This window comes from Petaurus breviceps, unplaced genomic scaffold (assembly GCF_028583685.1).
Source record: "Petaurus breviceps papuanus isolate PSGF00001 unplaced genomic scaffold, PetGlider_PUasm1.0 90778, whole genome shotgun sequence".
Lineage (NCBI taxonomy): Eukaryota > Metazoa > Chordata > Mammalia > Diprotodontia > Petauridae > Petaurus > Petaurus breviceps.
Window position 1 is genome coordinate 2,248,702 of NW_027187343.1, and position 25,426 is coordinate 2,274,127.

The 25,426-nt window shown below is 35.9% G+C and overlaps 1 protein-coding gene and 1 pseudogene across 4 annotated transcripts in view; one reads left to right on the top strand and one right to left on the bottom strand.

Annotated features, from left to right (window-relative positions):
• The window catches only part of AHCTF1 (AT-hook containing transcription factor 1), a 111,740-nt gene that overhangs the window by 30,683 nt on the left and 55,631 nt on the right, over positions 1–25,426 (top strand). For all 4 annotated transcript variants that reach the window (XM_069069127.1, XM_069069125.1, XM_069069126.1 and 1 more), the window contains 9 exons: positions 3,691–3,871; positions 6,496–6,703; positions 10,452–10,568; positions 17,342–17,426; positions 18,640–18,790; positions 19,715–19,847; positions 19,962–20,143; positions 20,798–20,859; positions 23,526–23,654. In XM_069069127.1, the coding sequence (XP_068925228.1) occupies positions 3,691–3,871; positions 6,496–6,703; positions 10,452–10,568; positions 17,342–17,426; positions 18,640–18,790; positions 19,715–19,847; positions 19,962–20,143; positions 20,798–20,859; positions 23,526–23,654 (1,248 nt within the window). The remainder of the gene's footprint in view (positions 1–3,690; positions 3,872–6,495; positions 6,704–10,451; positions 10,569–17,341; positions 17,427–18,639; positions 18,791–19,714; positions 19,848–19,961; positions 20,144–20,797; positions 20,860–23,525; positions 23,655–25,426) is intronic.
• Positions 10,575–15,050, bottom strand: LOC138146984 (large ribosomal subunit protein eL18 pseudogene; annotated as a pseudogene).

The following is a 25,426-nucleotide window of genomic DNA, read 5'->3' on the forward strand; positions in this document are numbered from 1 at the left end:
GAGGTTGACCAGGATAGGTTTGTGCAATTTTGTCTTTAAGGGAGGTAGTCGTTTTCAGTTATGTCTGACTCTTTGAGATCTCTTTTTGGGGACAGTTTTCTTGACAAAGATACTGGAGTGGTTTGCCATTTCCTTCTCCAGCTAATTTGACAGACAAGGAAACTAAAGCAAACAGGGTTAAGTGATTTACCCAGGGTCACACAGCTAGTAAGTGTCTGAGTTTGGATTTGAACTTGGGTCTTCTGACTCCTGACCCTACACTCCTATCAGCTGAGCTACCTAGTTGACTTAAGGGAGTTAGTAAAGGTAATTTTAAAAAAATTTGAGGAAACAAGTTCATAGTGATGAAGTTTGCCTAAAGTCACATTGCTGGTAAGGAGGAGAGGAGCTTGGAAACTATCCCAGGTTTTCTGAGTTGCACAGAATGATAGTTTTGAAAAGATATCCTCTAGTTTGAGTCCCTCATTTTGCAGAGGAGGAAGTTACTTTAACATCATGTAGCTAACAGTGATAGAGCCAGCATTTGAATCCATGTCTTTCGAAACCACATCTAGTGTTCTTTCCACTACATTGCAGAACCATTGCCCAAGCTATTTTTTTGTTTGTTTGGTTTGGTTTGGTTTTTTGTTTTGTTTTTAAAGAAAATCAGAGTTAGTTTTTAAAGAAAAACTAAATAATGGCATATATTGAATGTAGAAACTCTGGGTATAGTACCATCATAACTTTAAATATGTTAACCAAAAGTCATTGGTATAAATTTCCTTTTTGCTTTCCAGGATGTTAATCAATGTTAGTAGAAATTTTCTTATCTGTATCTTTAAAAGTTATATTATTTTCCAACATCTAATTGAAAATGCATGAGACCACTAAAAGCACGTCACAATTTTAAAATGTGATCCTCCTGTCTCTTTTCCTCCTATCTCTTTTTGAACACAACTCATTGTCCATCTACATTGCCTATCCAGATGTATATATTGAACTCGAGCTTTCAGCTGTGTGTTATAGGACAGTAGGCTTTTTTTTTAAACTAATCTTTTTCTGTATGGCTTATTAGGTAAATCCTTTTTGAATAAACATGGCAATTAAAAAGACAGTGTAGTGTTTTGGAGCTAGGTGCTTTCAGCACTGTACATACAATTGGTGATTTTTGAGGCTCTCATTATCTTCAGTGTGTATTTAAAGAACAGTCCTGGACATGAGTCCTCTATGACAGTAACAAACACATTTCCCTATTTTATACCTTGTTTTTATGATACTTGTTAAAGTGTTGTTGAACATTCATTATCTTTGTGGTTGCATTTTTCGAGGAATCTTAACATTTTTTAAACAATTAATGGGAAAGTCTTTTCAGGAAAACCTTTAAAACACCAAGTTAAATTTTGCTTTATTGAGTTTTTGGTCAGTTGTATAATGAGATATGTACAAGCCTGTCTGTTTCCATATATGAATCTATATATGTCTATGATATCTGTATTTATTTATACTCTTATTTGTACATATAAACACATCTGTAATTTTTTCTGCTAAGGAATTTTCACTTCTCTGAGATAACTGTAAAACCCTTAATTTTCACCAGATTATGTTACCTCTAGAATGGATTTCCTTGTTATATACTTGGTCTAATCCTGACTATTTTTTAAAAAAATAAATCTTTGGTTTTTAATATTACCTATATTTATTTGCCATTTCCCCTTTACCATAGAACTATTCTTTATTTAAAAAAGAATATAAATATGGAGGAAGAAAATTCAGCAAGACTAATAAAATGAAAAAGTATGAGTTTATATGTAGTGTTGAAGAGTTCACCACCACATCTGTGGAAAAATGGGAATTTGTCTTCTCAAGTCTCTTAGGCTAGGCTTAGTATTCTAATTTCTTAGCATTGAGTTTTCATTGCTTTTTTTTTCCTCTTTTTCTTTCCATTTAAAGTATTGTAGTCACTGCACATATTGTTTTCCTAGTTCTGCTTCTCTTTGCATCAGTTTGTAAGTCTTTCCATGTTTGTCTTATATTCATTATTTCATGGAGTATAGGATTACCCCATTACATTCTTTTTTTTTTTTTTAAAGCAGTGGGGGTTAAGTACCTTGCTCAAGGTTACATGGCCAGTTATTTCTGGGTGTGGTGCTGAGTATCTGAGCCCGGGATTTGATCCAGGTCATCCTGACACTGGAGCCAGTGCTTTTACTCACTGAGCCACCTGGTCGCCCCTAAGCAATTGGGGTTAAGTAACTTGCTCAAGGTTACACGGCCAGGTGTTTCTGGGTGGGTGCTAAGTGTCTGAGCCCGAGACTCGATCTCCAGGTCATCCCCACACTGGAGCCAGTGCTCTTACTCGCTGTGCTACCTGGCTGCCCCTAATCATTGCATTCTTGTACTACAATTCATTTAACCATTTCCATTTGATGGGCATTTACTCTGTTGCAGGATCTTTGTTCCTCCAAAATATTATATTCTGCTATTAATATTTTGAAAATATGGCTGTATTGCTATTGACTTCCTTAGGAAGGGGCATATATCTAGCATTGGAATCTCTGAATCAAATAATCTATTGATTTTTAAAAGCAAATTCAAGCTGATAATGAGCAAGATTATTATTTTCTATATCCCTTCAGTGCCATGATTTTCAAATTAGGAAAGATGATTATTTTAAAATTTTTGTGAACAAAAAAAATTAAATGAAATTTTAAGACCTTACTGCCCATATTTAACTGAAATAAAAGCATGGATCCTATTTTGTTCCTATTAATAGATGAAAATATTAGACTCCTATGCACATCCTCTTTTTATTTTGAAACTTTTCAGTTATCCATGTAAAAGTTTTAATGGTCTTTAAAATTTTTTTAATTTCCTTGTCTAAAATTACAAAATTAACATCAAGAGGATGAAATGAAAGCCTTCAGCATGTTGGTTTCCTGGTGAATTTATGAGCGAACATGGCTAACAGTACAAAACTACAAAATTCAAGAAATGTATAACTTGCAGTGTGTTCTGATGGCAGAAATACTCATGAGATCATGAGCTTTTTTAATTATTAAAATAACTTGATCACAAGTAATTATGGTAATTATTTTTGGTGTAGTGCAAAGAATATTAGATTTGTCCTGCAGATTTGGGTTTGAATTCTGGCTCTTCCAATTACTAGCAATATGCCAATTGCAAAATATTTAATCTTTCTAAAACTCAGTGTCCTCTTCAATTGAATGGGGATAATATTTGCTCTCCTCACCTTAATAAAATTGTTGTGTGTAAAATGAGGATAAAACTTGCTATACTCTTTTGATATAAATATTGTAATATATAGTAAAGCACTATACAGCTGTCAGCTGTTAACATTTTCATAATCATCATCATTATTGTTAGAATAATTTGCATCCCTTTCTTGGTGAACCCATGTATTACTTTGCTTACACAAGTACCAGAATCCAATGCCCCTGCCTCTAAGAGCCGGAAAATGATTTGAGAAATTAAAGCAATATTAATCACTGTTTGAAAATTACATAATTTTTTTCTCTTTTAAGGTTTAAGACAAGTTTAAATGATCTTTATTTTGCCTTTGTTCCTTCCTGAATTAGTACCTTAGGATTTTAATATGATTAATTCTTTGGATATAATTCTATATGAATCTGAAGACTCCAGCATACTTATACCTGGTATAGATTTATTATAGATCTTGTATTCTGTTTTTAGGTAACTGCCATTGAACCAATAATTAATCATGGAGGAGCCAGTGCAAGTACTCAGCATTTACACCAGAGTCTTCGATGGCTTTTTGGTGTGGCAGCTGTGGTTACTGATGTTGGGCAGGTCCTTCTCATTGATCTCTGTTTGGATGACTTGTCTTGCAGTCAAAATGAGATAGAGGCATCAGGTAATATTTTTATTGGGGGAAAAAAGTTAATGCTTGAAAATTCTAAAGCACTTAATAGAAATGGACCATTGGTTTTAAAATATACATACTTTTAAATCAACAAATCAAGCGCTTAAGGTGTCTTTTTGTTCATGGCAGTGTGCTTCAAGTACAGGGTATATAGTAAAGAAAATACGTTTCCTAATCTCCAAGTGCTGGTCTCATAGAAGGGTTATTCCTAACGTGAACAAATGAATCAATAAATGTTTATTCTGTGCTAAATGTTAGGGATACAAATAAGAAAGTAAGACAGTTACTGCTCTCAAAGAGCTTACATTCTAATGGAGGAAACAGTATATATGGAAGCTTTTGATTTCAAGTTAAATTGAAAGATCCTGTAATCATCATTGTGCAGCAGCAAAACAAATGACAGTGTTTCTTTAGTGTCATTCCTACTGATAAAATCATGTCATTTTCTGACGTTGAGGCATTTGGCAGTGCTAAGGACTTTGGTAGCAAAAACTTTGTGGATTTTCAGCAGCTGTATCTGCAGTACCTCCTGGAGTATCTGTCACACTGCGTTTCCATAGGAGTTGCTTCCAAGAATGATGGTTTGGGTACTAGTCTGGAAAACTGATTATAGCAATTCAGGGTACTGGGCTGCCTCCAACAGGATCTGAAGGGAGGTGGTGATGGTTTAGCTTACCTAGAACATACTGTTCTTGTCTCTCTAGATATCTTGCTGCTTAACCTAGACCCTAGATAATGGCCCGGGCTGCAAGCCCGACCAGTGTTCTAGGAGGCACTGGTAGCAGTTGGTGAGCAGGTGTTGGTGGTGATACTAAAAAATGATGATAATCTTCTCTGCAATGATTTCTTATTTCAGTGATGTCTTTGGAAGCAGATCCAGTCATTTAAGTGATACTAATATTCCTAAGAGTCCTGACTTCAGGATCCTTCTGATCTTTCTCCATCAGAGTCCAAAAGCAGATGGTGACCCAAAGTTGTGGTGGTGTTTGACTTGCCTGGCACACACTGCCTCTGGTCTCTCCCTCAGAGTAGATAACTAAGTCTGATACAAGGTAGAATATGATAAAGGGATGAAAGAGAGTTCCATACCACAGTGGCTTTTTAGAAATATTTGAGGACTGGTTGGATTATATTTAGGTCAGGGCATTAGGAAAGCCTTTTTGGTAAGAGTGGTACCTAAAAGGTAGTTATTAAAAGAAAGAAAAGGACTTCAGAACACAGAAGATGAAGAGAGAGTGCATTATAGGCAGTGACGGTAAATCTGAGCAGAAGAGCATAATGCAAAATTCCAGAACAGCTAGTAGTCTGTTTTGTCAAAAACATAAATATATGTTGTGAAGGTAAAATGAAATAAAGCTAGAAAGATATTTTGGATCTAGTTCAAACTACAAATCCCATATATACCATATCAGGGAATTTATATTTATTATATATGCAGTTGGGGCCATCATAAAGTTTTTTGAAAAGGGGAGTGAGATCTCTCCATTAAGAAGATTATCTTGTTAGCTGTGTGAAGGATTGTTTGGAGAGAAGAGACAGAGGGGGACCATATAAGCCATTACAGTATTCTAATAAGAATTAATGAGTGCCTGACCTGGTATGGTGACTTTGTAAGGAAGGAAGAACAAGTATCAAAGATGATTCTCAGGTTTAAATCCTAGGGTGACCAGATATAAACAAGTTAAATGTAGAGTATTGAGAAGTTAAGTGAAAACAAAAGGAAAGGAATACAGGGAAAATTAAGACTTCGTTTGAGGTGGTATTTGTGTGTTTAGGTAAAGCAGCCTAGCAGACAATTTTGAAAAGCCAGACTAGAGTCCCTGGGAGATATGAGTCTGGATATGTGGACTTGGGAGTCATATTCATTGAAGTGACCATTGATACTGGAGTAGGTCAGGTAGGCAAGGAAAAGAGACTAGAGAAGGAAGAGAACAGAGCTTCTACAGACAGGAGGAAGGTATAGAGCTGCAGAGAAAGCTTGAAGGAGGGATCAGAGGTAGGAGAGCCAAGAGAGTGAATTCACAATTCCCAAAAGAAGAGAGTATCAAGAAGCTTGGAATGAGGCAGTCCTATTAAAAAGTGGCAGAAGTTATGTTTATTGTAATTGTCATTAGCAGATTTTAGGGAAATTGCTTTAGCTTTCTGACATTTGTATTTAATCATTTCTGAAAATTACATTTTTTTTTTGGAGTGGGGAGGCAAGGCAAGTTGGAGGTTAAGTGACTTGCCCAAGGTCACATAGCAAGTAAATGTCAAGTGTCTGAGGTCATATTTGAACTCAGATCCTCCTGTCTCCAGAGCTGGTGCTATATATTCACTGGGCCACCTAGCTGTACCTGAAAGTTACTGTTTTAAAAATTCTGTCTTGTTTTAAATAAGGTTTCATATTTATTCAAAGCATATTTCCTTTTTAAGTATTTTAAAAGATTGGTATTCTGTTTGTTTATGATTCATTGAGAGTTAAAGATATGAGACATAAAAGCATGGTTTTAGTCTTAAAGGATCAGTTTTGTTTTTTTATACTCTTAAGAAATTTATGAGGCCTGAATAATGAATGACTTTTTTTTTGCTTTATATTCTTCATAACCTTGTTTATCACTCATTATTATATCTAGATCTTGAAGTTATAACTGGCATCCCAGCTGAAGTTCCACACATCAGAGAAGGTGTGACCCGAGAGGGAAGACATCTCTGTTTCCAGTTACTAAGTCCATCAGGAACTGCAATTTCAACCCTTAGCTATATAAGCAGGACCAACCAACTTGCTGCAGGTTTTTCTGATGGCTGTCTAGCCCTTTGGAACATGAAAACTTTGAAAAAGGAGTGAGTATAATCAATGTATTTTTCTCTTCCACAGATGGTTATTGCTAGTTTGAGCTTTTTTATAAATATTAAAACATAACAAAAATTAGGGTGAGAACTTTAAATCATGATTTACATCACTAGACAGGGAACAGCAAAAATAACTAGTAGTTCCCTAAATGAAACAACATGGATTTAATTATCAAAGCATCTGAAATCCCAGATTAAAACATCACTGTCATTTCCTAGTACCCACTTCAGGTAGAACACACTCTTTAAATAAATAATACACTTAAGCAAAACCAACTGTTGACCATGTGCCTCAATCCATGCCTGTAGCAGAGTGTGGTATGGGAAATAAAATTTTGTTTCTTCTTACTATAACACAATGAAAGTGGTATGTACTGATGATTTTGCCACCTGAACTAGTTCTAGGGGGGAAAATTTCTTTTAAGTTTAATAGAAATCTTCAGACAAGTTAACTGAATTGGATGGGGAGGGGATAGTGTGAATGACCATTCTGAAGGTAAGGGCTGTTTTTTTGTTTTTTTTTACTGTTGCTGTTATCTTAAGGGGTCAGAAATTAGATTTTTGTTTTGTGGTGATTTTTGAATAGTAGTGATTTGTAAGCTTTTCATTCATATATATGCCTTAGTTTGTACAGTAACAGGAAAGAAGCATAAGAGGGACAAAAAGAATTTCCTTTTAATTCATTCTTTTCTCAGAATGTTAGAAGAGAACTTTTTATTTATAATCTTCAAAATCTTTTTTTTTTAACTTGAATCTCTACCCTAAGCAATTGTCAGTAAAAAATTTCATTTGGTAGTTAAGAGCTATCATTATATATGATGAAGCAATTAGTACTACTTAGAATACTATCTGATCTTGAAATAGAAATAGAAAATCAGGTTGGAAAATTTACTCTGGATTACTTCCAAGAGTAGTGGAAGGGAAAATCAGTCAGGAAAAAAATCAGTTCAGCTTCTACATTTATTCTGTTTGTGAAATGATCTTTAAGCTATTTTGAACTCGCTTGTATTATTATCCCACAAAAACTTTGTGCTATTTTGTCCTACCCTTTTCCAACTCCAAGATTGTCCTGTATTCTCTTTTCTGTGTATTTATTCTCTCTTACTTGGTGACCACACCACCTCCCATAGGTTGAACAGAGTCTGGGTGGAGCATAAGTGGGTATGCTGGCATTAAATTCATCACCAGTTGCATAGTGGACATTTCTAACTGGATACTCTGTAAACATCTCAAACTTAACATACACAAAACATAAAACAAAACACCCCCTTCAGAAACTCTTTTCAGTCAAGGAAATCATCCTTTTAGGCATCTTATTTGTGACCTGGGTGTTTTCTTGACTCCTCACTCTCCCTCATTACACTTTTTCAGTCAGTCAGTTGTCAAATCATGTTTTTACCACCACAGAGTCTCTCACATCTTCAACAACTAGTTTAAGCTTTCATCATGTGCTTGTACTATCATTTTAGCTTCCTAATTTATCCTTGTGCCTCAGCTCTGTCCCTACTCCAATCCTCCATGTAGTCATCAAAATAAATTTAATTCAGGTCTTGAATGATATTACCCTGCTACTAAATTCCAGTAATTCCCTGTTACCTTTATAATAAAATACAGTGATGCCTACCAATCAGCTCCTTCATTGACTTTGTCCTTCTCAGGCCTTTATCACTACACTTAAATCTAACATTGATGACACCTTATAAAATTCCAGTAATAGACTTTTTGCTTTTTGACTTTTTTGAATTTTCATTACTCTTGGCAATCCTCTACTCATTGGAACTTTGCTCCTTGGTTTTGGGGATATGATCACCTCCCACTTTTTTATATTTTGCTTTGTATGTGTGTTCCCTTTACAGTTTTCACTCACCTATTATCTATATAGGCTTCCACATGGTCATAGACCCTTTGCTCTTTTCTCTGTAATAGTTCCACTGGATTGTTGATGTGCTTACATGGTTTCAGTTTCTGCCTGTACTTGGATGACTCTCAGTTCTTCATTTCAAGTCCTGCCTTCTCACCTCTGACAGTCCCGTATCTCCCACTGTTTAAAGGATTTTTTCCCCTAATACAATTCATAGAATATCTCCGTTTAAATGTCTGTGTGCTGCCTTAAGCTCAGAGTATAATGTAAGTAGAATGTAAGCTCCTTGAGGGCTGGGACTGTCTCACTTCTGTATTTGTATCCCCAGTGCCTTGCAGTTAATGTTTAATTAAATTTTACTAACAGCATTATGCTTGGTTAATGGATTAAAAATTCGTGTTATCAAAAATGCTGATTTCTAGGCTGTGTGGAAGATAATTCAACTCTTAATGTACTGTTTTTAGCACATTTTAACTTTAAAAATATAAATCCATTACTTGAGTATTCAAACTAACTCTGCCTTTGGTATTTAACTGCAGTAATCTAGAATGAGCCCTTACTGAAATTGTTGAGAATGATTTTTTTAAATAAATATTTAGAGGCAGTGTGGAATAGTGACCAGAGGGCCAACCTTGGAGTCAGGAAGACCTGAGTTCAAGTACCACCTCTGACACATGCTGCCTTTGTGACCTTGAGCAACTTACAACCTCTCAAAGGTCCCAGGTAACTCTTAAGTAGAGTAACAGATGCTGATCTTTGTCAATAAAGTGGTTGCCTACTACAGTTAAATCTTTTAAGTCCTAAATCCTCTTCTGGCCCTCCCACCTGCAAAATTTCAGAACTCATGTATCTTCATAGAATAAGAGAAGTTCTATGGCTAATAGCTAAATGTAACTGATTTTTAAAGCTGTCTTAAAAGGTTACATTATCATATTTCAGATATCACAATAATGAACCTCTATCTCGCAAGCTTTATTAACTATCACTTCTGCATATCTTAATGAAACTATGGAAGAAATTTCTGAAAAGTATAAGACTGTAAATATAAAATTGTATGTATATTGTATATTAATAATTGGCATCTATACTATTTTAAGGTGTTATCTCCTTAAGTATATTTTATATTAATGAAGGATTAATTTTATGCTGAATATAGTTTTAATATTTTCTGTGTTAGTATTTTTGAAAATTAATGTATGAGATTACTAACTGAAAATCCTTTACTATGCTAGCTAATGTCTACATAACTACTTTGTATTATAAAAGTCCTTAGTCTGTGATATCTGATATTTATTCCAGCTTCAACATTCTCCATCTAAAGTAGTCTCCTTTATCTCATATGAAAATTTTATTTGCATACAGAGTCGGGGTTTTTTTAAGTAATATTTTGACTCCCCAAAATGTAATACTGAGTTTTTGTTTATATAATATTGCTTGACTGTGTAGAATCAGCCATTTTATCAAATAAAAAATATTGTGATGTTTAATTTACCTTTGAGGGAGTTGGATTACAAATGTTATTTAAAATTTAAGGGAAATCCTAGAAACTTCTTGGCTTATACCTGTCAACACTCGACTGTTTCAGTATGATTTTCTTTTAATGATATTTTTATTCTTTTATTTATTTAATATCTACAAAATCCTGCAATAACTTCCCATAGATGGGTATTGAAATGGAGAAGGGCTGTTATGTTGAAGCAATGAATGCATGCTATATTGAGGATAGATCTATGGTTTAAGAAATTAAGATAATGAAATGATACATGACATAACTTTGTATCATTTCTCAGATAATTTTAAAGAATTGGAAAGCTATGTAACTAAGGTTATAATTTAAATTATGTGAAGTTTATTAATATTCTGTTTTGCCTCCTACAGGTATTATGCCCAGTTAGAAGGAGGAAGAGTACCTGTTTATGCTGTTACTTTCCAAGAACCTGAAAATGATCCTCGAAATTGCTGCTACTTATGGGCTGTTCAGTCTACACAAGATAGGTAAGTAAAACATGATTCTAAGACAGTGATCCAGATCCAAGCAGGTTAAAGCAAGAGCAATTACCCTCTGAATGGTTGCTTGGTTCCTCTACAATCTTCAGGCCAGGATCTCTGAAGCAGCCACGTGGCAGCTGCAGCTGCCATATCTTGGCTACTTCTTGCCCTGAGGGCAGGGGCCAGACCAGCTCCTCTGTCCCCCCCCAGTTTCAACAGAGTTCCACACTGACCTTTTACTTTGTCTTTGGCATTTATGGGTTGATAATTCTGGAAACCACCACAGCTGCTGGTCCTCCACTCTCCCCATGTCCCTCTAGCCACTGCTGATCAGGGCCGCCCTGGGGCTAAAACCCTAAAACTTCCGGCTCACACAGGGCTGGGCTGGGCTCCCAGCAGGCTGAGATGGACCCTTCTTGTAGGCTTTCAAGGCTGCCTTCATTGGGAGATTTGTTTCTCTCTTGTCACTTTGTGGGCTCTGTAGTTCTAAAATTTGTTTAGAGTCATATTTTATAGGTATTTAAGGTGGTTATGGGGGGGGGGGCCTCACAGAGTTTTCCTGCTTCTATGCTGCCATCTTGGCTCCACCTCCTAATTGTTTCTTTAATCTCTTTCCTTTTGTCTTTTTTTGTTCTCCAAAGACAACTAATCATTTCTCCTAATTTGAAAATCATGTCACTGGGGGCGGCCAGTAGCACAGCAAGTAAGAGCACTGGCCTCAGTGTTGGGATGACCTGGAGATCAAATCCTGGCCTCAGACACTCAGCACCAAACCCAGAAATAACTGGCCATGTAACCTTGAACAAGTTACTTAATCCCGATTGCTTTAAAAAAAAAAAAAAGAAAAGAAAATCACATCACTGAAGGGATATGGAAAATAATAATTTTGCTCCATTATCAACTTGAATTTACAAAAAATCATCAATAATGATACAGTGTTTGATTCGGAGATTCCAATGTGTATGCCTCCTCCCAAGGAAGTCAGTAGCAAAAAGGCCACATTTTCAAAATATTTAGACAAGTTACAGATGCAAGTGTGGAGTTCAGAAGAAAGATCAGGTGAAGTCTAGAGATAAAGAAATATTGGTGTCTGTTATATAGAGGTGGTCACTGAAACCCTGTGAGTAGATGTGATGGGGTATAGGCTCTGGGAACCCCCTTGAACTCTCCTTGAATCTTCCCATTTGATCTGGCATTTGCTTGAGGCTATAAGCCTTCCATAAACTAAGCCCAAATCTGTTCCTCTTAACCTAGCCTAGCCCCTCCATTGTCTTTTACCTCCAGGTAGCCTTCAGGTACTTCCCAGCCTAAATCCCATTGTTTTAGTGCCTGGCTTGACCTCTAGTCACCCCTGTCCCATCAAGATCCTCCCTAGACTCCTCTTCAAGATCCTTTCCTAGACCCTGCCTCCCATTATCCTAGACTACTTGGCTACCCATAGATTCACTCTCACAGTCTTTCTATATACAAGATCCATCTTGTCTTCATGAAGGTGCTTGGATTTCATTCAGGCCTGCTTGTTAATACAAGTGTCACAGATGTTCAGCTTCCCTAAGAATCTACCCAATATGGTGGATCTTTAATAAACTTTGTTTTACTTCGGCTGAAAGAAGACTTGGGTAAAATTCATTCGGGCAGGACCCGTGTTTCACTATTTCAGGATCCTAGCAACCCTAAATCTCAACAGATTATCAGAATAAAGTGGAGAGAAAAGAGATGAGTTACAAAGACAAACTCCTTGGGAAATCCCTGAATTAAGAAATCAAGAAAATAACGAGGAACCAATAAAGAAGACAAAGTAATGGGTAAAGAGGTAGGAACTGAACTAGTAGAATGTGTTATGTTTAAAGCTTAAGGAGGAGAGAGTTTCCAATAGATCTGTCATTTTAGAAGAGATTCCAGGGAGTATGAAGATTGGAAAAAGGCCTTTGGATTTATTGATCCGAGGCCTTAAGAGATTCCAAGGGAGTTTCATTGGAATGGTAAAGGAGCTTATTTAGAATAAGAAATAGAGTTCAGGTATTAATAGTTATTTCAGGAAATTTATCAGATGGAATGGTAGAGGATAAGCTAGGTCATGGGAAGTCTTTTTTCCCCTGTATTTGTGGAGATCTTACATGTTTTTAGGTAGATGGGAAAAAGCCAGAGGAGAAAGGGAGAATTAAAAAAAAATGTAAGAAAGGAGGTGGTATGATCAATAGAACAAGGTCCTGGAGGAGACAGGAGGATATAAAATAAAGCATATGGGTAGAGAACTTAGTGAATTGTAAAACTACCTCTTTTTTTTTTGTGTGTGACCAAAGCAAAAGAGGAGAAATTTGAAAATTATGAGGGTATAGAGGAGAGGGACTTAGGGAGTTTATATTATATTGGATGCCTTTAATCTCAGAGAATTAAGTAGTTAGGTAATCTTTTGAGTGTTGGGCATGGTTTTATGTTATAGTTGCAGACCATGTGGTAAAGACTGGTTTTAAAGGTACAAGTGAAATTTGAATAAGAGACTAAGATTGTCAGTGAACCAACCTTGAAATGTCTGAGAGTAGTATTTCAGGATCACTGGTTTATAGATTTATGAAGGGACCTCGGAGAACAACTCATTCAGATAAACCTTACTCCCTTTTAATTTGCAAGTAGGAAAACTGAGGAATAGAGAGGTGAGATTTATCAAAATCACAGAGGAAGTGAGTATCAGAGCCCAAGATTCACAACCAGGCTCTGGGGTAACAGCCAACAGAATAGATGCTCAGTATATGTTTAGTCATTATAATGAGGTCTAATGTCACTGTTTTGTTACGGAGTTGAAGAATGAAGTCATTGGAATTGATGTTGAGGATTTAAGATAGAATTTTAGTGGAGGTAAAGATTCAGCATTTATGAAGTATCTCCTCTATTGTGTATGCCAGGCCCTGTTTTAGGTATTGAGGAGATAAAGACAAAAAGTCCCTTCAAGGAATCGATGTTCTTTTGGGGGAGGACAAATTTATAGAAAATCAGTATATACTGAATAATTGGATAGGGGTGGGATTGGTGAGAAATGGCAAGGGGGAATTGGCACTACCCATGGGGATCAGGAAAGGAGGCATGGTACATGCAATTTAATGACGTTTTTCACAATTCCAAATTGATTTCTAGAAAGGTTGGCTCAATTCACACAGCACTGCAGTTCATATTGTGTACCTATCTTTCCACAGTTCCTCCAACATTAACTTCAATTTTTATAATTGCCCACTTTCAAAGGGTGAGATAAGAATTTTATTAATGGTTTTCATCAATCCTTCATGTCGTTGTGGGTAATTTACTTTCCTTCTAAAAACTGTTCATGTCCTTTGACCACTCAGATATTGGGAAATAACTAGATGAAAAATCATTAAATGCTTACTATGAGTCATGTGCTTTGCTGAGTTTTAGAAATAAAAATAGAAAAATTGAGGCAGTGTATTTTTTTTTTGTCCAAAACTCTTTAATATAACAAGGAGGAAGGGAGTTAGTTTTTGTAGCCCTTGGATCAGACATATGGTTTGGTATGGCTATGGGGAGTGCCCAGGGCCTTCCCAAAATGCCTGTACACCTCTCTGCCCTTCTGGGGACCAGACAGCAGGATAGTGCCACGGCCCTTGGGAGAGCTCATGGCCAGCTGGTCAAAGGTGAGGACCTTCCCATTAGCCTTGAGGATGCAATTCCGAGCATTGCTAGTGACATGAAGGGCACACACCTTCAGCTTGGGGACATCCTGGATCCTCAAGTCATTTGTCACTGTCCCAATGACCACAGCAGTCTTGTTTTCCCGGCCAGGAAGCTTCATTTTCCTGATCATGCACAACAGGGACAGGGGGCGCCGGTTGGTCCGGCTCATGAACAGCCTTTTCAGGACCACCTTGTTGAAAGTCGAGTTGGTTCTGCAGGCCAGGAACCAGTAGAGCTTCACCAGCAGCCAAAGGTAGATGTCCTGGCTCGTGGGCTCCTTGCGCCAGACTTTCCAGTCTTTGTTGTGGTGGATGTCGACTCCCATGCTGGCACCCTACCAAACACTGGCCCAAACAGGAAAGCAGTAGTGTATTTTTTCAAGGACCCTTTACTTTAGTTGTGGTAGGGTAATACACAAAGGAAAGTTTACTTGCAAGGCAGATGGAAAGACCAGGGAGACCTTAGTGGGATAGTGGTGGCAGAGCAAGTAAATTTAAATGACTAGGGACTTTTGGAGGGCTCTTGCTTGGTGTCTTATATTTTTGTCAGTTTTTTATCTCAGATATCCTTTTGAGATTGCTAATAAAAATTATTTTTCCCTTCCGAACACTGTCTCTTATTCTGGCTACATTGATTTTATTTTTATTAAGAAATTTCCTGAGGTAGATAGGTGGCACCATGGATAGAGTAGTGATCCTAGAGTCAGGAGGGACCTGAGTTCTAATTTGGCCTTAGACATTTAGTAGCTGTGTGGCCATGGGCAAGTCACACAACCCCAAATGCTTCAAAAAAAAGAAAAGAAAAAAGAAATTTCTTCCTAGCTATAATTGTTGAAGTTTTCTTCTATTCTCCTTATTTTCTTTTTTAAATTGTTATATTTTGCATTTTGATCACATACTCAATTGAGTTTATTGTGGAATATGGTGTTAGATACTGGTCTAAACCCAGTTTCCCCCACAGTCTTTTTTTTTTTTTTTTAAGCAATTGGGGTTAAGTAACTTGCTCAACGTTACACGGCCAGGTGTTTCTGGGTGGGTGCTAAGTGTCTGAGCCCGGATTCGATCCCCAGGTCATCCTGACACTGGAGCTGGTGCTCTTACTTGCTGTGCTACCTGGCCACCCCTACCCCCCACTGTCTTGCAGCTTGTTTGGAATAAAAAAATCTTTTCTATGGTACTTGAGGTTCTCTAACTCTTTCTTTTTTTTTTTCTCTAAGTCTTTCTTACTTTGGGGTCTTGCTTTATCTGTTTTTTTCTACTGATGTGTTTTTATTTTTAACCACCCCTGTTATTTTAGTTGCTTTTCTCTGTTTCCATTATACATCTAATCTGCATTTAATTATTTATTTATCTGCTTATTTATTTATTTATTTTTGCTTTTTGGAGGGTGTAAGGTAAGGCAGTTGGGGTTAAGTGACTTGCCCAAAGATCACATGGCTAATTTTTTAAGTGTCTCAGGTCCTCCTGACTCCAGGTTCAGTGCTCTGTTCACTGCACCACCTAGCCACCCCTATATATTTATTTTGAAATAATGATGTCCAAGCCTTCAGTATTTCAGTGTGGATGCATTATAGTTTTATATGATTAACAGTAACTCTGATTTGTTTCTGACATTCTTATTAATGATGAGGTACCTTTTCGCTACCTTTTACTCTTTGGGCAGTATAGTATACTGTAAATATTGTTAGATTGGACCTAGGTTGAAATCCCTACTCTGCTGCTTGCTACTTCTGTGAACTTGGCATATCATTTAAGCTCTGTGCTTTTTAGTCCCTTCATATGTAAACTGACTGGGCTAGACTAGTTGAATGCTTTAGTGCCTTTGTGCTCTAAATTTATGTCCTGTAATTCTCAGAATCTTTTTTACAAAGACTCTTATTCCCCTCTCTTCCTTTTTTTTGGTTATAACCAATAATTTAAAGTCCTTTGTTTTATAAATGCCTTTCCTTGTACTTATCCATTCTTTATTTTCTGGAGTGTAGTTAAGGGATAATTTGGGTTAAGTTGGAAAGATTATAGTAACTAATGTGGCCTACTATAATTTTTGGAACTTGAGTGGACCATTCCTATATAATCTGTTATGACACAGTGCTTTTTCTCAAAATGGGGTTTATTTCATCATCCTTCTAGGTGGTGTGCAGACTCTTCACATTAAAAGAAATTAATATTAAAATGTCTGTGCTTTTGTTGGCATAAATGTTTGCTTATTGATAAGGTGATCCATGCAATACACAGCACCATTTCTAGCTTTATTTAATTCTGGAGTATTTTCTTGGAAAGAGTTGTTTTCCCCCAGGGTTACGTGATTAGAGTGATTTTTTTTTTTTGCCCTGGAAAATGGTATGTATGTAGACATCCCAAAAAGTGTGTGTGTGTGTGTGTGTGTGTGTGTGTGTGTGTGTGTGTTTGGGTGGGGGACATGCTGATTTTTAGTTCCGAATTACTTAGGTTCAAGATAATACTGGTGAGTGTTAACTTATCATTTAAAAGTAACTAAAAAGACTCAGTAACTGGCTGCATTTGTAATTTGTTTTTGGGAATGATTACTTTCTGCAGGGAATTTTGGAGGTCTGTGGCTGGGAATGATTGAAAACATGGGGGTGAAAAGGACTGTTATGTAACTATTACTACCTTTTTGTGTCCTTGAAGTAATTTATTTACATAAAACTTGTCTTCCTTAGTTATTTTCTCTGTTAAAAAAAACACATAAAACAGTACAACTACTTTTTAGGAGAAGAATTTTAATTTAATTTACAACTAGGGTTGTGTGGTTTTCAAATTTAATTTTATATATGTTTTTATAGAGCACAATTTATAATTCCTATTGATTGATTCTTTAAAATGAACTTGACAGAAACTGTGCATTTATTTTCTTGTATTAACTAAACAATGTAAATAAACACACCTGTATACTAAATTACCATGTTTTTGAAATGTACCAGATCAAACTAACTTTCTGGCAACTCAGTTTTTATCAGTTCATCATATGCACAAAATTAAATGCCACTATTTGTGAAAATTTTATATTGATAATAGTAGAAGCATTTAGTATATGAAACGTAAAGTGCTCATCATTAAATTTTCATGTGGTTTCAGCGAGGGAGACGTTTTGAGTTTGCACCTCCTTCAGCTGGCCTTTGGTGATAGAAAGTGTTTGGCATCAGGACAAATCCTATATGAGGTAAAAAATAAAATCATTATCAGTTTATGTGAGGTATCACTATTCCAAATATTTTTACTTTTTACATTGAAAAATTAATGTCATGTAAAATCAGTGCTTGTTGAGTGACTGTCAAATCTGCTATACTTCTAGGGATAAGAGCACTGGGCTGGGAGTCAGGAGACTTAGGTTCCAATCTTGTTCAGCCACTAACAAGATGTGTGGTCTTGGGCAAGTAATTTAAGTCCTGAGTCTCATTTGCCTGTCATTAGTCAAGTAGCTGGCTCCTCCTTTTAAAAATTTTGGTTTCCTTCTAGGTCTGAGATATACTTTGATTCTGTTTTTCTCAAAACCATGCTATGCATTACTTATTTTTCAAGTTTTAGTGTAAAGGATTGCTTAACAGATAGACACTGATCTTTTTCTGGGTGCTTTATTTCTGAGAATGAGGAGATACTAATGCTAATCTGTCTTATTTTATCTGCCTCTTTGGAAAAGGTCCCTAAGTAGGTTATTCCCTAATTCAGCCTGGTGGGCATGATTTAGAATAATCTTTTAGCCAAATGTCTATGGTACCCTTCCTCTACCTGAGCCTCAGGCAGTGGGGATCTCTGAGAGGAACCTTCAGTTTCAGGCCCTTCCCACCACAAATATTCCCTTCCAATTCTAGGGAGTATCCTATCCTAAGGAATGAAGATTATCCTTTTATCTCCCATCACCCAGATTCTGACTAGATTGGAAGATTCAGTAATAATCATTTAGACTTTGGAAACCCCTACATTAAACTTTTAATTTGGCAGTGCAGGATTAAGCAAGCCACAGTAGCCCAGCCCTGCCTTTTCTGGTAAATTTTGTGAGTTTCTTCCATGTGACCCATCTCCTCAAACTCCCTAAGCAGAAGTATCTTTGACTTTAATCTGACTTCATGTTAAGCCTTTATTTAAATTTTAGCATACTTGTATGCAGCTTTTTAACAATTTTTTTAGTGACAGTGTTAACTCTTTGTCAAGAAAAATCCCTTATCAGTTCCTCAGTTTGTAGGAAAGTGCCACTATTATATATATATATAAAACCATTTTTGTACTAAGAGGCAATCTTTTTTCATACATAATCTAGTAGTATTTTTTTTTGTACTTTAGATTTTACTGCCTAGAATATTAGGTATGAGATGAATTTGCATATGATTTTTAAAACCAACTAAAACCATAATAATTTATGTAAATATATGTTTCAGGGGTTAGAATACTGTGAAGAGAGATACAGCCTAGATCTCACAGGTGGTATATCTCCTTTGAGAGGTCAGACTAGCAACACCAAACTCTTGGGATGCCAGAGCATAGAGAAATTTCGAAGCCACATCGACAGGGAGGAAGGCATAAACGAAGGTTTGTAAAATGTCATTATAGTAATTAGTATATGTTGTGATAGTATATATTTAAGATTTATAGCTGGTAGATGAATTCTAGAAATTCTCCTGGAAATTAAACATGAGGATCATTGGATCTAATCTAATTTAACCCCAATCCATACAAGTAAAATTGTCTCTGTTGAATGGGACTTGGCCAGTGCTCTCATTGAAGGACTTCCAGCAATTGCAGATCTTCAACTTTTCTGTGACTTAAAAGTGTTACCAGTGAGTTTTCTAGAACACTGAAAGGTTAAAGTGATTTGCTTGAGGTTGGTCAGCAAGTATATGCCCAAAATTGGAATTGAACTTAAGTCTTCTTGATTCTTAAGGGCAGTTTTCTACTGTGCCACACTACTTATCATACTGTATATATATGAAATCTGTATAATTGGAACTGTTTATGAGACATCTCCAGTAATCTGCCCATGGTTGGAGGATTGACTAATCTAGTTGGGAAATGATCTACCTTTATCTTTCAAGCTATGTCCTTGGTTCTGTTTGTAAAAATCAAATTTATTATCCTTCCCATAAACTAGCTTTCCTTTGTAACTTCCTAGTTTTTGTTTGTAATGTCACCTTTCTTCTAATCTGCATTTTACAGCTAAGGTGATAGGTCCAGAGGAGGGGTTCTAACTTAATCTAAAGCTAAATGGGTAGTACTTAGCAGAGCTTAAATTTGAAGATAAGCTTTGAAGTTATTTTATCCTAGAGGCAACAAAGATTCTTTGAAACCTTTGGAATTTTAAGTGGTCAGACCTAGATTTTAGGGAAGCTATTAGGGAGAAATTAGGAAAATGGATTGGAGGAGGAAGAGAATGGCTAATGCCCCAAGATAATAAACACTTCTTAATGAGAATTGTTAAAATTACTTTGTGTAAAAATATGTTGTTTTCCCCCCCAGTTCTGTCTCCTGACACCAGTGTTTCAGTCTTTAGCTGGCAGGTGAATACATATGGACAAGGAAAGCCATCCACATATTTAGGTCTTTTTGATATAAATCGTTGGTATCATGCACAAATGCCAGATTCTTTAAGGTAAGACTACTTTTGTAGTCATTTTTTAACTTTACCTAATTTTGTTTTGTGATTATCAGGTCAGTAAATTACTGCTCTCCCACCCTACCCCACCCTCCCATTTTTATTTTTAAGGCCAGGAGAATTTCTTCACAATTGCTCTTATTTTGCACTGTGGTCATTGGATTCTGTAGTGAGTAAGACTTCTCCAAATAGCATCTTGGATATCTTGGTACATGAAAGAAGTTTGAATCGAGGTGTTCCTCCTTCATACCCACCTCCTGAGCAGTTTTTTAATCCCAGTACTTATAATTTTGGTATGTATTTTATTTACAACTTATGGCTCTTGGAAAAGTCATTACCGAATTTAAACATAGAAAGTTTTACTTTATTAAATATTAAATAAAATATTAATAAGGATTTATTAATAAAGCCTTACTTTATTAATGAGAAGTGAGAAATTTTCTGGAAAAATTCCCTTACAAACGAAATATATGAATTTAATTCTTTTCAGTTGAATCATATTTCTCTTAATGAAATGCCTTTATGGATATTTTCTCAGCTTCATTGTTATACCTCACTGAATCATGGTCAGAGTTAAGAAACAAACTAAGTATATAATTTTGATGTGTACATTTTATGTAGAATTAATAATTATTATTGTCATCTTATTGTAGGGGAAATTTATTAGATAATTGACTTTATATTTATAGAGAATAATAGATTTAGAGCTTTATAGAAGGGATCTTAGCTGCTACTTTAGTCTTATCTTACATTTGAATACAATGAGGCCCAGCAAGGTTAAGTGACTGTGTTAAGTTCATATGTATAATCCATAAGATTGGTATGCTTTTTACATAAATTAGGGTTTTTTTATACCTTTTTTTTTAATACTTTGCTAAGTCTATTCTAAAAAGTTAAATTTTATCATCAAATATCACTAAAACTTATGGATCTATGTTCCTTTTTAGATGCTACTTGCTTGTTAAACTCAGGAGTTGTTCACTTGACTTGCACTGGCTTTCAGAAGGAGGTAGGTAAATGTTTAGTGCTAAATATGAAGAAATGAACTTAATATTTCTGACTCAGTTACAATTATATCTTCTGTTACATAGACTGTATACATCTATTTAGAGCTTTATAGTTTAAAAACAACAGCCTGTGGTACAGGCTATGTGAATATTATCATTTTTATGAAAGGAAGGGCCAAGTGACTTGTCTTTAGGTCATGGAACTAGTAATTACAGAACCAGTATTTGTTTTTATCTCTTCAGATGCTATCTACTCTTGACTACAGCACAGCTATCCCTAAATAAAAACTAAACCTAAAAAGGTATAAACAGGGTTTTAGTTTAATGAAGATATCCTGCTGCATTTAAACTTCCTTTATTAAATAACTTTTTATAGCCAGGGTTTTAGTTTAAAGGCATCCTGCTTCATTTAAAATTTCTTTTAGTTAATATCTTTTTATTTTTACATTAGCTTTGTTTGCATATACATATATCCCCCTCTCCTCCCCTTCCCAACAAAGGATAAAGAAGAACAACTTAAAAAATAATTTGGGAAAACTAACTAATCTATTAATATGTGTGATATTCCAAACCCATGATCCCTACCTTTGCATAGAAGGAAGAACATTTTTTATCTCTTCTCACAAGACATATTTGGTCATTAATTGCATTAAATGCAAGATAATTTCTACATTCGTTGGCATTTTGTACTTTTTATTCTTAACATTACATGGTTTTAGTCAGTGTGCATATTATTTTCTTAGTTCCGCTTACTTTGCTATGCATCATTTCATAAAGGCTTCCCACAATTCTCTGAATTTTTTTTTTGGAGGGGGGAAGGCAGAGTAATTGGGATTGTGACTTGCCCAAGGTCACATGGCTAGTAAGTGGTAAGTGTCTAGTGTCTGAGGCAGGATTTCGACTCAGGTCCTCCTGACTTCAGGGCCAGTGCTCTATTCACTGCCACCTAGCCTCTCCGATTCTCTGAATTCTTTTTTTTTTTTTTTAATATTTTTAAGCAATCGGGGTTAAGTAACTTGGTCAAGGTTACACGGCCAGTTTTTTCTGGGTGTGGTGCTGAGTGTCTGAGCCCGGGATTCGACCTCCAGGTCGTCCCAACACTGGAGCCGGTACTCTTACTTGCTGTGCTACCTGGCCGCCCCCGATTCTCTGAATTCTTAATAGTCATTATTTCTTATGGTACAGTAGTATTCCATTATGGTTATTAAGTAGCACAGAGGATGAAATGCTGAGCCTGAAGTCAGTAAGACTTATCTTCCCAAGCTTAAATCTGGCCTTAGACACTTACTAGCTATGTGGCCCTGACCAAGTCACTTATACCTCTTTGCCTCAGATTTCTCATCTGTAAAATGAGCTGGAGAAGGGAATGACAAACTATTCCAGTATCTTTTTCTTGGGGAAAAAAATGCTGTTATAAGTATTTTGGTTTTGACTATTGAAAAGTTCAGTCACCTCAACTATTTGGTATTGGCTATAATACCAGTAAGTAATTCAGTGGAAGAAATAACCCAATTTAAGGAGGAGAGAAATTTCTTATTTGTCTGACAATAACCTGCCAGACAAACTGGGAAGCGTGTGTCAGAAAATTAGGTTTAGACCAAAATCTTCTAGCATGTGCCACAGTAAACTCAATGAATACATAACCTAAATAATAAATGTCATATTGTCTTTTAAAAAGTGAGGCCTGTGTAAGTTGGCTTTCTATGTTATGGCTGGAGGAAGATTCTTAACCAGGCAGATTTGGGACTTAACGTTACCTCAAAAGCCATCTAGTTAGTGATAGAAGTAGAAGTTATCATAAAAGATAATTAAGTGAAATTGCAATGCTTTTGCAGGAAAAACATCTTTAAAACTAAGATAGGATAATCTGCTGATCAGGAGGAAAATTTTTGCATCATATGTCTTTAATAAGGGACTGCTGTATAAAATGTATAGACAACTTATGCAAAATATTTAAGACCAAGATCCATTTGTCAATGTTTAAATGGTTTAATGGATATAAACAAATACTTTTCAAAGGAAGCATTGCAAATTGTGTATTTTTAATCATATAGCTAACTGAAAGATCTAGAGAACCCACACTGCTTATTGTTTGATGACTATAAAATTCAGAAAATGTGTTACTGTTGAAGAATACTCTTCAACAAGAAGAACATACAAAAACTGGCCCTGGAGTCAGGAGGACCCAAGTTTGGTTCCAGCCTCAGACACTTAACACCCACACACTCACAAAAAAAAAAAAAAACTAGCCGTGTAACCTTGGGCAAGTTACTTAACCCCAATTGCCCTCCAAAAGGCCTAAAAAAAAAAAGAGCATACAAGATTCTTTCAGAAACATAACGAGCTGCTAATAGTGTATGACTAGAAAAAAAATAAACTGGTAATATATCATTAATGAAATGTCAAGAGAATGTGAGTTTAGTAGACTCACTGAGATGAATTTATTGAAACTGCCTCACAGAGGAAGAAAGGCATGAATGGGTTGGCATTAAATTCTCCAATCAGTGAGAACAGAGATCATTTGGAGAATTATATTCAAAATGATAAGCAAAATAACTTCTTGAGTAGTTGTTAATTTATCATCAATCACACTATTTGGAATGATTATTGACTAATTACTTAATGTGAATGATAACTGAGAACCTATTAAATAAATTCACTTTTTCAGACCTTGACCTTTTTAAAGAAATCAGGACCTTCATTGAATGAAGCCATTCCTGATGGCTATAATAGATGTCTTGTTGCTGGCCTTCTTTCTCCAAGACTTATTGATGTACAGCCTTCCAGCTTAAGTCAGGTGAGATGATTAAAATATTTGTATTTAGTCTTTTTCATTTTTCTTTTTTGTATCTGAAAGTAGTTACTTTCCATGTAGTAAAAGGTCTGACTTGTTATTTCCCAAATAATTCTTAGAAAAAGTACTTATTGGTTTGAATTATCCATATATTTATGACTTAGTAGATAGAATACAGGGTATCTAAAAAGATGTTACAAATTCAGTATGAAGTGTTATTCTTGTTTCAGAAAAATATAGCAGTTCTTACAGAGAGTAAAATTTAATAAGCCTCAAAGGAATGTGGGAAAATGTTCTAGGAGAGAAGCAGGAGGTTAGGGGAAAGAGAGGCTGCCTCTGAATCAGGAAGACCTAGTTTCAAGTCCCAATTCTGACCCATACAGGGTTTGTGACTAGCAAGTTGTTTAAGCGCTCAGTGGCCCAGGCAGCTGAAAGTTGCAAAGCAGTTGCCAGCTTGTCCTGATAGAGGAAGTTTTTTCACCAGCATCTCCCTATACTTTATTATGTCATAGATTTCCCTCCCCACCTTCAACCCCCAGTTACTTCATTTAAGCCAGAAATGTGCTGGGAACTGGGGATGTAAAGAGAAAAATGAAATAATTCCTGCCCTCAAGGAGTGTGGCTTCCTTTTTTTTTTTTTTTAAAGTATACATAGATTTGACACGTTATCAAAACTATCCTGCTTGCCCATGCTTCCATTTGAATTTCCTTCTGTTTTCTTACTGTTCATTTCTGTTTCAATGGCCCTCCAGTTTTTCCACTGCCTGCTGCTATGACCTGGGGCTTTTTAATCACCCTGTTTTTTTCTCAGAGGGGCCCTCTTCTCCTGATGCCTCTGGATACAGAAGCTTTGTTTTGCTTGAAGGGCCATTTTCCTATTGCCAGTGGATATCTGGCTGACTTTTTGCATAGTTCTGGTGTGGAAGATGTCATTTAGCATAGTTTTTAATTGGATTTCCTAATTATTATTCAGTCTGGTATGATTTATAGGGTTTTGCTGGAATAGATGTTGGTGATCTGGGCATCCTGTCTTCCTGAATCAATCAACTAGCTTGGTTTTTTGGTATTGAATTCTCTGGTATTTTTGGTACCTTATCAAAGGCATGTGATATAAAGGTTTTTCTCCCAACCAGAAGATTCTCTTATCTTAGTTGACTCCCTTTGTTCTTTCTTGCTACTGTAGTCTTTTTAACTCAGTTCATTCTTCACAGAAGGATTAATATTTAAAAGATATTCTAGTGTTTATTTAATTCTGAGACCCTGTTTGTGTTCATCTTATAGTTGACCGTTTAGAAAAGACATCTCATGGAAATAATAGCAAGAGAGAGATAGTTGGCTGAAAGATTAAGATGGAGCTGTCTCAAGAGATGAGAGTAGCTTTGAATAAAAGCAAGGTTAATGAACAATTATTGTTTTACTTTGAATTATTTGTGACATATATAAAATGGCACCTTTTTTTTTTTTTTAAAGAAACTCTTGGTTGCTTCATTCCTAGTCATAAGTTAATAAATACCCTAATACCCAGTATTCTAGTAGTGACTATCTTTGGGTTCATTGGATCCATTCTAAAGGAAAAGAAGATAATTTCTAAGACTTGTGGATCTTCCACTTACTTTGAAAAGGTGCTAGAGACAAAACTTCAAAGAAAACAATTTTGCTCCACTAATTTATTCTACGGCTTAAAGGATGAGTGGTTTGAGGTGGGAGGAAATCTAGAAGTCTGTAAATCCCACTGGGAATTGGGCCTTCCTTTGAGGATATCCATTATCATTATC